This window comes from Solanum dulcamara, chromosome 2, assembly GCF_947179165.1.
Source record: "Solanum dulcamara chromosome 2, daSolDulc1.2, whole genome shotgun sequence".
NCBI lineage: Eukaryota > Viridiplantae > Streptophyta > Magnoliopsida > Solanales > Solanaceae > Solanum > Solanum dulcamara.
The window spans coordinates 7809625-7822706 of record NC_077238.1 but is presented as its reverse complement, the minus strand read 5'-3'; the positions used below and the strand labels follow the sequence as shown (position 1 = coordinate 7822706).

Genomic DNA, 13082 nt, shown 5'->3' with positions numbered 1-13082 from the left:
TAGGTAAAAATTAAATAATGATGTCCAAATACTGTAGACAGAAAATTTTTACTAGTTTGTTGTTCTCAGAGTTGAACTTCAATCAGGAAAATTCAGTCAAGATTAGCCCAGAAAACTTCAAGATAAAACCCCAATGGACCCCCAGATTATTTAGCATTTCAATAGTCTAGCTGAAGAAGCTAATATAAACAAAATTCATAGTCTACTTAAGGAAATGGTTGGAGAAGCAAGGGAATAACTTACTAGACTCAATTCTATCTCATAATAAGAGGTAGCCTGGTTCAAACCAAATTGTTGAAACCCCAAAGATCAGTGCAAAACACAAAAACCAAAACATTCTCCCAATCTCTGATAAGAACATTTCTTTCTAATATATGAAGATATCAAAATATTGAAGAAAGGAATGCAAGGAAGCACTACATGGTAACTAAAAACTTCAAAAATGAACAGTCCATTGCTCAACAGCATTCTTTGGGTTCTTATGCAAAAGATCATTCTTCATCCTCCTCATCACCATCACCGCCAGCAGCCTTCTTAGCAGCAGACTTTTGGTTCTTTCTCTTCACTCTTCCTGGACGCCCACCACCAAAAGGACTGGTTAGAGAGAAGTCAATGTGCTTCTGAGAGTCCACTCTCACCATAAACGAAGCAACATTCACCACTTGCCTTCCAACTCTGCAATGCAGTGAACGTAAGTCTGGTTAGCTTCGTTGATGTATTGTGCACGCAAGTAAACAAAGAACCAGTAGTCCATAGAGCCGATTACTTTATTAAATGTAAATGTTTCTATTCAAATTTTTTGGATACCCTGAAGGGCTTTGAACTATGTGTCCATTAGGAGGGAGAAAAAAAACCTACGCATGATTACTACAGAATAAGAATCGGCTATATACTGCTAAGAACACAACTACACAAAAAAAAACCTACGCATGATTACCTACAGAATAAGAATCTGCTATGTACTGCTAAGAACACAACTACACAAGCTTCCCAAGACCTTACAATGCAACACAAGCCTCATCTACCAATGCAAGAAAATAATGTGTCTACAATCTTTCTGCAAATTAAGGAAGTTTTATAACTACTAATGAAGTAGACATTTGGCTCCTAGAATACAACTCAGTTAACATATAAAATGAATGATTATATATGGTGTATAAAACAAAAGTGAAATGACATGAATCACCCATGCCAATGTTGCTCATCTTTATAGGTTAATAGAGAATAAATCATACAATAACTTGCTTAAAGAAATAAGTAATCTTGTTCAGCAATTTGTATCAAGAATTCCTATTTTATTGTTGAGGGATATCTGTGGGAATAAAGATAGTAAGATACCTTCTTAAAATTATAAGAACTTACAAGTGTAGAAGTTCTTTTGAAAAAAATTAAGTACAGGACCAGAAAAAATAAAAAGCACTTCCCACCATTCCCCTAATTGCACTTAAAAGGGCCACATTTCAAGTCATATATTATTGTATCAACTTAGATGATTTGTTATAAGGGATTCAGTTACAAATCTCATCTACTTTCACAAAACACCTAAGCAAAGGGGTGAAAACAGCTTATCTATTTGCAATGTGTGACATCTGTTTTTACCTGATATGCCTTTGCCTGATGAGCACTCTAGCATGGTGGATTGACTTAGCCATGCCAGTTTTGAAAACAAGGGTTTGCAGACGACGTTCAAGGAAGTTCTCAACAGTGAGTGCCAAGACATAATCGAGCTTGTTCTGGCTCTCATCCAACAACCCATACCTGTTCATCCTCCTCAAGAGAGCTTCACCTTCAAAAATACGACGTGGATCTTTCTCATCAAGGGTCAGAAGCATTCTTGCAGCATTCCTGATACGGCTCAAAGCATACTGAACTCTCCACAGCTCCCTCTTGCACCTCAGTCCATACTCTCCAACAAGCTTCAACTCCGCATCCAACCTCTCCTTCTCATAAGGACGTCGAGGCTTCTTAAAGGTCTTCCCATCTGATTACACACCAGAATAGCAAATAAACAAAAGCTTAAAACTATTTTCTCCGGTCCAACATTTTCATCAAAATAGGATTAAGATTTTAAGAATATAACAATCATAAAAGAGACATTAATGCAGCTGCAGTTTAATCTAGTTTCCCGATGTAATTGACAGAATAATACAAGTTCTACAAAAATGAAAAGTTCAAAACTAAAAGAAGAGCCTACATTAGCTTTTAGAGAATTTTAAGAAAGACAAAATTTGAACTTTAGTTGTGGAAACTGTCACATTAGCTGAAAATACCATCATATAAAACCTAAAGGTCAAAACTGAAACAGAATAATTAACTAGACCACGGTATCTATTAACTCGAAATACCTATTTAACGAACAATACTAACAACCGGAAGAATTCAATAGGCATAATCAGGCCAATTTTCTAATAATTAGCATTATCTAAAATTTAAAGTAACGATAACAAAAAACACACATCAATAGATCATGCTAAGCCTCAATCACAACACTAACTAATTCAGTAGATTCACTCCATTTTGGATCCGATTCATTCTAATACTCAGTATATTTTTCAAGTCAAGCTGGAGGCTTCTAACACTACGAATTCTCAATATTTCCATTAACATAAGCAAACTAAAAGAAATCTAGGTAAACACCGAACAAAATCACAAGAACTCTACAATGAAATCCAGGAGACTTACAGTTGCGGTAAAAGGATACATGCACCATAATTACCAGTTGACGGCGCCGTCCTCAGATCGGCGACCTGCTGAAATGAACGGAGAAAACTGCTAGGGTTATAGAGACACTAGGGTTTGATGAGATTGTGAGGCTGCTTTTACATATATATATTCTGTCTCTCAAAGCCCAACCTAAAATTTTCAAAGCTAATTTGGGTTGAAAATATTGGGCCCAAACTGTGTAGTGGATGATACTATTGGCCCAAATGGGGAATTTACGTAACTTTGTGTTTTTTAAAAAATTTAATTAGAATAACTTTAAATTAGCCAGTATCAATGTTTAATTACTACAGATTTTTTCATAAAATAATTATCTGTTTCTAAAAAACTCAATTAATTATGAATAAAACTGAGTTATAAAATGTAAGGGACAAGAACAAATGTTTTAGGCCCGTTTTGTCCCAGAAAATGAGATAGAATTATAGTCACACCAATATTTAAAATTTACTTAAACCATTAATTTCAAAAGTATTTTTTTTCTTAAAAACAATTGTTCAATTATACCGTGTCACATAAATTAGATTGTAAGAAAGGAGTAATAAGGATCATTTAGATGATGATTTATTAATTTATAGATTAGACCAAATATTTTTTGGTAGAAGTGGGCATGATACGACATTGAAACCTTCAATTCAATAGTTTTGATTTTCAATTTTAAAAATATTATACTATTATCATACCATATTAATTGTGTATGATTCAATATTCAATTTAGTTTTGATTTTTTGTATTACGGTAAATTGATAATCATAGTTCGTTTGACTTTGACTTACATATACTTGTCTGTAATATGACTTTAACTTTTCAAAAAATGTCTCAATTATATCATACTTAACACCTTACACATTTATAAAATGACATTTCAATCAAGAAACCTTACACATTTATAAAATGACATTTCAATCAAGAAAGAGTAGTCAACATTTCAATGTCTAAACATTTAGTTTAAACTAATACTAATACATTTATTAATATTATAATAATATAAATGAATTGTATATGTAACTTTATACTTCGATACAATATTTGATATTTCGATTATTTTCTTTACAAAAACCGAACACCCAAAAAGTTTAAAATGCATACCAATTTCCATAATATCAAAATTGCAATATTAAATTTTTTTGATTTCAATATGATAATCAGTATATACCGCACCATGTCCACCTCTTTTTTCCTGTGATAATGTTATATATCACTGGAGGGTAGTTTCCCCCTTCAACATGTGAAACAAGCACAAAGAAAGAGGAATTGCTCACGTTTTAGTTGAAATAATGTGATTAATCAGCCAAGTTAGTTCTTGGAAACTTGGCATCCAGTCTCATGGACTTCAAACTAAATCCATCACCCGATATTTCACATTATTCAAAAATACAACTTGGATAACTCAATATGTGTGAAAGTTTCAAGATGATATGACAAAATACATGTTTAACCTTATTCAACAAATATTACTTGGATAACTCAACAAGTGCAGGCATCTCAAGATATTGATTCCACGAACATTATAAAGAAGGTATTCGCTTTTAATAGTCGTTAAAATACAACATGAAATCTAAGATCTTGCCTCTTCCAGTATCAACTCCTTTTCTGAGCTTCCTCCACGCTGCCTCGCATCAAAGTTATGACTTGTGCTGGATCTGGAGCTCCAAACACTGAACTTCCTGCAACTATGCAGTTTGCTCCAGCTGATGTTGCTGCCGCAATGGTTGAAGGTCCTAAACCACCATCCACCTGTATCACAATCGTTCATACCAATGATTAAGCGTAAAATCCAGTACGGCTTGACAACGTGACAACTCAAGAAATGGAAAATGCATGAGGGAATGGCCCGTGAAAACATGAAAAAGTCAGAATATCTAAAACAAGAACTAAACCATCAAGAAACAAAACCTCACCTCTATATCAAGTGATGGATACTTTTTTCTGAGAGTGCGTACCTGAAAATTGAAAGAGTGGCTCTTTTAAGTTATTATGCAGAAAATGATGAATGATATCCAATATCGAGATTACCAAATTGTATTTTCACCTTATCCATCATCTCTGGCATAAACTTTTGTCCACCAAAACCAGGCTCAACAGTCATAACAAGGACCAGTTCGACAGAGTTTTCACCATCAAGCTGTAAAATATACAGGTAAACTGGTGTATCATGACAGGTATTTTGAAGATATCATTTAGTTTGTGCCTTTTTCACCAACAGCAATGGCAACAAGTGATTTCCTTTTCAAAACAATGTTATATTCTTAGTTCACAACAAGGAGAAGTCAAAGTATTAAGAAAATCCTGAGTACTTCACTAATAAAACTAATAAAATGTGATAATGAAGAACTACCAGCGGGTACACTTCTTCAATTGGTGTACCAGGCTTCAAAGAAACTCCAGGTTTCATGCCCTTTGACTTTATCTGTTGAACAAGCTCTTGCCAATTATCTGCAAGGAGTAATGCCTTTTTTGTAACAGAAATGAAAGTTAATGAAAACAAAGTCCGCAGAAATCATAGATCCAATAGGTGTGAGTATAAAATGTTTTAATGGAAAATGTTGTCCAGTTTTCAGTTTTGGTTCCATTAGACTAGTAAAACAATTTGCTAATCAAAATGTTTCACAACAGAGTAAAACAACTCAATGTATTTAGGACACAAAACAATATTAATGCAGTGATGCTCCACCACCAGTAATACAAAACACTGACATGCAATTCGTCCCTTATTGAACCTTTTCAACTAACTACTCATATTTTATACCCTAGTCCCATCATTTTCCTACATCACTCAATCTATCTATATCACATTCTAGTGAACAGCTACTAACATTAACTTATCAAATGCCAAAGAGTGATTCTCCCTCAAATACTTCATGTATCTAGAGTGCAAAGTAAACCCCACCTCTAGATGCCTCAACATGGAAAGTAAAGCCTGAGGCACCAGCTTTGCCTAGTGGTTCCACATAATCAAGGGGATTAGTGACCATTAGGTGGCAGTCCAGATATGCCCTGCAGAAATTTAGAACAACTTCTTGTACGATAAATAATTTATGAACAAGAAAAATATAATTGAAATAGGGAACTCATGAAGCCATACTGTGTATGCTTTCTCAGACTCTCGATAATTGGAGCACCAAGGGTAAGGTTTGGGACAAAGTGACTGCAAAAGAGACAAGTGTGGAGAAATAAAAGAGTATCACAGTACCTTCTGTTTTTAGAAATATGAAAAAATCCAATGAACATAATTTTCATTCAATTATCCACCCAGTATTTTAACATGTATACAACCAGAGCTTGACCTGACTATCTGACCTACCCGTCCTGCAATACACCAATACAACATTTCAGTAACTGCTGATGCTTGAAGTGCCTAATGGAACAATTTTCAACAGCACTTTACATCAAACTTATTCTAAAAAAGAGACGACTGAAGATATCACTAATAACATAATCCAAGCGAAAGCAGATGAAGCACACTTGGCATAGAATTCTGGACCAATTGATATTCCAGTTTGAGGAGTTTATGATAGATTTAGCTAGTTCATTATGCTATAGAGTCAGCAAACAAGAGGCTGAGCTGGTACAACCACCTATTTTATCCTGGAGTGATAATTTCACATGATATGACCGGCCTCAGAAACGGAACTATACCTAAATAAAGAAGGTAGTCAACCACTATATATTTTTTATAAATGGAAGTCCAGATGTTATCAGAAACCTATGCAACCTTTACTTGTAATAATAAACCTTCTTAGCTGTTATTACATAGTAACTATACAGTCTCTTTCTTGATAAGCAAAAGATATTTCATTAAATGGACCAAGAAGGTCCCAAAGTATAACATGCCGTCATTGAAGCTGATTATCTCCCAGTCTTAATGTAGACACTCCAAATGTCACATAGCTTATAGTTGCCCATTATTTGTTGAGGGGAAAGTAATGCACCAATTCAACAGTTTGGAATTCTTTACACCAGCTTCTCAACACCATGTTTACACTTCGTTTTCTTGATACTCAGTTACATATGAGATCATGTGGTTCTGCATTGTCTTTTAAAACCTAGCTAATAAAAAGACACCTCCAATCACAAAAACACTAAGTAATTTCTTCGCATCTGTCCTAGCCTAGGTGGATAGAGTTACCCGGTACCTGTTGCTAATGGGAGGTGATAGGTATCTCGTGGAATTAGTAGAGGTGTGCGAAAGCTGGCCCGGACACTACAGTGACAAAAAAAAGAAAAAACTACCAATCAATCAACTATGCATCACTCTCAGATTATTAGGCAAAGCTCCATGAATCCTGTGTATTACTTATTTGCTCCACTCTATTCACGCAATGCTAATAAACAACTAAACACTTAAACTAGATTAAAAAAAAAATCTGTTCCTTAAATTTCAATCGAAAGATGGTAATAACAAGAGCTCAGAAATAAAGAGCAAATGAAAGCGGCTACAGTTTCTGCTAGAAATCAACATATTTCCTTTTAACTTCAATCAAACAATTAATCATAAAGATTAAAAAGAAAAAAAAAACAGCAACAACAAAACCTTAGCAAATGCTAGAAAGAGGAAGTAGCAAAAATTACCATGATGTCCATGTGTAGCCAATCGGCACCGCAATTGAGCATGCGCTCTGCTTCAGATGCCAAATTAGCGAAGTCCGATGAGAGCATCGACGGTGCTATGATTGCCTTCACCATCTTCCTCACTTGCTAATAAAAAATCAAACAAATTTATGAATCAGTTGAGGAATCTAAGCTATGGCTGTTTTTTGGAAAAAAACTAGAAAAGCGAAACTCATGAAAGCTTCCAGAATACCTACCGGCCGTTTAATTCTCCGTTCAATCAAAAGTCCGGCGCCGGCGAAAGTAGTTGTTGTCTCTCTCTGTTTTCGGGGCGACTCGTTTCTCTGTCAGTTTCCGCCACCTAACGAGAAAATTTGTAGCACTAAACAGTAAACACATGTTACCCTTCTACCTACACATATTACCCTTCTACCTACGAGTCCGGAGCCGAAAAAGTATATTTTTTTAAAAAAATTCAAAATGGTAAATAACTTTTTTTAAACTAAAAGGGTAAAACTGCAAGGTTTCTTGCAACTTGATTTTCTATATCTTACGTCGTTAACGCTCGGTGTTAAAGGAATTTGCTAGGCACCTCGCGAATTCCTTCAACACTGTGGCCCCACACTCCTCTTTTCACCCCCACCCACCCACTCTCGTTGAACCACCCTTCCCAGCCCATCCTCAATACAATGTTTTATATTTTATTTTATTTTGTAAATTTGTATATTCTTAATATTTATTTGATATTACAAATGTTTTCTATTTAACTTTTATTCTTTATTTCATTTCTTATAAATTTACAATTATAATATTTTTAAGTTTACGTGTTTCTGATAAATTAATAGTATTTGTAATGTAGGATAGACATTCTTATTGCATTGTCTAATTATTCATATATATGCATTTTCATCATTAGTTTGTTGTTTTATCAGTTCAAATAAAGTAGTACATTTTGCATATCATATGATGTTATTATTGTTTCTAGTAGAGATTTCGTGCATTTTTTATTTATAATTATTCAATGTTGTTTTCTTAATTTATAATATGTTGTTATTACTATAATTTATAGTACTTCATTACTAATTAATACTTTTTAAGAAGTAATTCCACATTTGAAATAAATATGTAATGACACATCCTACTTATAAATAAAGTTTTTCTAAAGCTATATATTATAATTATTTATTGTCAAAATTTCTTAAGTTACATGACCTCGAGGGATAAACTTAATAGGACACAATAAAATAAAGGTTGTCACGATCCAATCCACCGGACCGTGCGGGCACCCACTATACACCCTAAGTAGGAGAACCCTTATATAAGAACAGCTGCAGAATTTAAAACAAAATTGAAAAATTAGCCCAAATTTCTAAAAAGAACTATATTAAAGCTCAGTTTATTCAATTATACAATCCCTCCAAGGATACTAGTCTAAACAGGTACACGAGCTTCTTAAAATACAGAGTATAAATAAAAACAAGACACAACTCCCACCATAAGGAAGGAAGAGTAGAAGTTGTTGGAGACTCATCTTCGACTTCACCTATGAAACATCACTGACTCTACAATCAGACTATGCCAAGTGGCATAGCAAGAGTAGTATCAGTACAAACAACACGTACTGGTAGGCATCATTGTTTAATCTGACACCCACCGCATAATATATGAATAGAAAAGTAAGAGATATCATAATACTTAGACTTTCTCAATTTAGCCACCCCAGTCCAATAAGTGCACTCTTTATTCTCACCGTTAGGGTATTCACCACCTTACGCAACTCGGTTTCACTACCACCCTATTCATGACTTAAAATTATGGGTTAGGGACCCACCTCGCTGCTATTCCATCACCCCAATAGTCCCCACCTAGCAATCTTAACCATTCAATAATTTCCCTCATCCCTCACCAGTTGGTCTAATTGTCTTACAACATAAATGTCACGATTTAAAAATCGAGGTCATGATGGAACAATCCCAAATCCCATCCCGATGTGTAAGCCCCCCAAAAAATAAAATCATACGAGACTCTCAAAGGAAAGTCAGGCCACAATTAAACAGAATAAACGGACAACAATAAAATTATCCCAAAACCTGGTGTCATAAGTATAAAGAGCTTCTAATACAATGTTCGAGTCTAAAGATACAACATAAGTCTCTGAATGATATAAAAGACTGAAAAATAAAAATAGACTACTAACGATCTGAATCCCGAGACCTCACTACTAATCTGACAATATACAATCCACTAGAATATCAGCTGTCACGTGAGGTACCCTAACTAGTATCTGCATCAAAAAGGGACACAAAAGTAGGGATGAGTACAATTCACATGTACTCAGTAGGTTTTAGTCGACTGAGTATAAGAAATTAATCAAACATATGAAATAAACTAAGGAACGCTTCCACCCACATACAGAAAAGTCCAACTCCGGCATCGGTACCGCCAATTTATATAGAATGATGCAAATAAATTAATCCTATAACAATAACTCATAATCACAATTAACCAAATGATTCAAGTAGTACAAATATCAATGCAATGCAATGCAATATGATGATACAATGATGTGGTAGTACGGTGGAATCAATATTGTCGCATAACCTATCGTATACACCTGCCGAGCTATGCTACCAAACAGGACCCATGGGGGTCTCGCAGACCATATGCCTCAATCACAATATCTCATCATCCTTGCCACCTCCTCGTGATCAAGGGATCACAATGTATCCACTACCCTGCCGTAAAACTGTCTTGGTCAGGGACTCAAGATATAAAAGTTTAAAGGTGTTTCATTTTCTTTCTCAAAAAGAATTTTCATATTTCTCAACTTCTCATGTTTCATGACATGATGAATGAGGATGAATGCATCAAAACATGTATGGCATGAAAGTAATATTCAACTCACATGTAGTACAATGTTCAAAGTTCTCAAAACTTAAGCTACACATGATACTCACCCTCAATAAATAGTAATGGAAAAGAAATACTTCAATTTAAATATTCATTACTTTCTCAACAATAATTCAATACTCAGGCATGCTCAAAACCCCAACTCAACCCCTCAGACGGACATCACAAGTCAAATAATATCCTCAAGCCTCTCTCACAAAAAAATCATGAATCACATATTTCCAAAGCAAATAAGATAACAAATAAGGCCCCCACATGGGCTATGTAATACAAATAGGCCCTCACGCGGAAACACATTAATAAATAAGCCCCCACACGGGCATCACAATATATATAAAATTTTCAACTCATACTACAACTCCATCCCAAATTTTATAATATATGAATGACTAATTACCCCATCTCAGTCTCAAAGAAGGATAGTCAAACCTATCTCAGTTATTGAAACCGCACCCGAATACCTCCATCGGAAAAGCAACTCTCGAATTTAACGCCCGGAATGACAACTTACTATCAACAATGAAACATACACATCACAAGAAGTCCAATGACAACCATATTGATAGGTTTCAGAACCGAGGGTAAAATGGTCCAAAAATTAATTACTTTTGAAAAGGGTCAAACTTGGAAATTTATTGTACAATCACATTCTACTGGTAATAAAGAACCCATGGTTGAAAATTTCATAAAAATAGAGCTCAAAACGAGTTAGAAACCACTAATTTCCTTAAATTCGAATTAGGAAAGAAATAAGGATTTTAGGGTTTGAAACTAAGATTTAGGAGTTAAAATCATCAAATACTTTATGAAAAAGGAAGGTTTTAGGTCAAAAATCACTTACCCAATACTTTGCCTCGGAAATCTCTTCTCAAATTGCCTCAATGATGTTCAAGAACTCAAAAATAAATGGTGAAAATATTGAAATGAGAAGAAAAAGACATTTTCTGCCCAAAAACTTATTGTTCACGGGTATTACTGTCTACGCGTATTACTATTCACGCATGTTTACTGTTGACCACGCATTGATCGTGGTCAACTTACACCATCACTCTTCAAAACATGTTTTTGACCCTCAAATCTCATTCGGAACCCTATAAATATGAATTAATAGTACAAATTGATTAGAAAATACATTTCGAATCCAATGAAACTAGCAGAATCACCATACGACACTTGAAACTCAATTTTTTGACCAAAGTCAAACTTAGCTTATTAAAATCAAACTTTCAACCTCAAGACCTCAAATCCATGTATTAACCCAAATGTGATTCCGAGAACTCTCCTAGACTAATTTCCCCATTCTGGAGCTGATGGAACTTACGAAACTCTGTTCCGAGACCCGTAGCTTCAGTTGGTACCAAAAACTACTTTTTAACACTTAAGGTTTCTAAAAACTCAAAAACTTACACAATTCACAACCTATTAAGATTTTAACAAAACCAAAAATACAAACCGATCAAATAACACTCGGAGGCACTAAAGATAGGGGTAAAATGGTAATTTTGCACAAAATTTCAAAAATGACCCTCAAGGTCATTACAACATCCACTACTAAAAAGGATATTCGTCCTCGAGCATAAGTTAAAAGAAAGCACCTGAGATCTAAAAAAGTTGAGGGTACCGAGCCTGCATATCAGGCTCTAACTCCTAAGTCGCCTCCTCAACAGGTCGATGCTATCACTACACCTTGACCGAAGCGACCTCCTTGGTCCTGAGTCTACGAAGCTGCTTATCTAGGATAGTTGTCGGCTCCTCCTCATAAGTCAAATTTAGACCCAACTCTATCGCATCATAAGAAATCACATGAGACTCATCTGTTATGTACTTGCGAAGTATGGAAACATGAAGCTAACAATTTAGGGGGTCAGGCCAACTCATACGCCACCCCACCTACTCTCCTTAGGATTTCAAATAGGCCCACAAACCTCGGGCTAAGCTTGCCCTTCTTCCCGAACATCATCACACCCTTCATGTGCGATATTTTAAGCCACACACAATCACCCACCATGAACTCTACGAGGACGAACCCTCTTGTCAACATAACTCTTCTGATGACTCTGAGTTGTCAATAGTCGACCCTAAATCAAATGTACCTGCTCTACAACATCTCTGAGTAAGTCAGTATCCAATGCATCAACCACAATAGAATCAAACCACCCAATAGATGATCGGCACCTACGGCCATATAATGCCTTAAATAGTGTCATCTGAATAATAGAGTGATAACTATTATTATAGACAAACTACGCTAAGGACAAGTGTTAGTCCCATGTTCACCAAAATCAATCACATAGGCCCTAAGCATATCCTCCAACACCTGAATAGTCCGCTCAGACTGACCATCAGTTTGGGGATGAAATGCTGAACTCAACACTAGCCGCGTACCCAAACCACACTGCAATGTCTCCCAAAAGTGAGAGGTGAACACTAAACCCCAATCTGACACAATAGAGATAGACAACCCATGCAACCTAACAATCTCACGAAGATAGGTCCTAGCTAACTGATCCACATTGTAGCTAGTCTTCACCGGAAGGAAATGGGTTGATTTAGTTAATGGATCCACAATCACCCAAATAGAGTCATACTTACCCAATGCCATGGGTAATCCAGACACAAAGTCCATAATGATACACTCCCATTTCCACTAGGGAATGAGGATCCTTTGCATAGGACCACCCGATTTTTGATGCTCATACTTCACTTGTTGGCAATTTAGACACTTAGCCACAAAATCAACAATGTCTCTCTTCATGTCACACCACCAATAATGTTATTTCAAGTCATAAAACATCTTTGCCACTCCTAGGTGAATTGAATACTTGAAACAATAAGCCTCCTCCAACATCATACATACCCATTCTCCAACTTTGGGCACACAAATGCGACCATTAATCCTTAAA

General features: G+C 35.5%; 2 protein-coding genes across 4 annotated transcripts; both read right to left on the bottom strand.

Moving 5' to 3' along the window:
- Positions 1–235: 235 nt before the first annotated feature.
- Positions 236–2835, bottom strand: LOC129880196 (40S ribosomal protein S9-2-like). Its single transcript, XM_055954131.1, has 3 exons — positions 2683–2835; positions 1600–1981; positions 236–675 (listed from the first exon to the last, which is right to left on the bottom strand). The coding sequence occupies exons 1-3, from the start codon at positions 2708–2710 to the stop codon at positions 492–494; spliced, it is 594 nt and encodes a 197-aa protein (XP_055810106.1). The 5' UTR covers positions 2711–2835; the 3' UTR covers positions 236–491.
- Positions 2836–4116: 1281 nt separating this feature from the next.
- Positions 4117–7725, bottom strand: LOC129880195 (ribulose-phosphate 3-epimerase, cytoplasmic isoform-like). Of its 3 annotated transcripts, none has more exons than XM_055954129.1 (9): positions 7527–7725; positions 7291–7412; positions 6855–6922; positions 5804–5866; positions 5609–5715; positions 5057–5154; positions 4751–4843; positions 4620–4661; positions 4117–4455 (listed from the first exon to the last, which is right to left on the bottom strand). In XM_055954129.1, exons 2-9 carry the CDS (start codon positions 7402–7404, stop codon positions 4300–4302), a joined length of 741 nt encoding a protein of 246 aa, XP_055810104.1. In that variant the 5' UTR covers positions 7405–7412; positions 7527–7725; the 3' UTR covers positions 4117–4299. The 3 variants fall into 3 exon arrangements, with proteins under 3 accessions (XP_055810104.1, XP_055810103.1, XP_055810105.1); XM_055954128.1 differs by having other exon boundaries at positions 7291–7416; positions 7527–7723; XM_055954130.1 differs by lacking the exons at positions 6855–6922; positions 7527–7725 and having other exon boundaries at positions 5804–6027; positions 7291–7417.
- Between the last annotated feature and the right edge of the window lie 5357 nt (positions 7726–13082).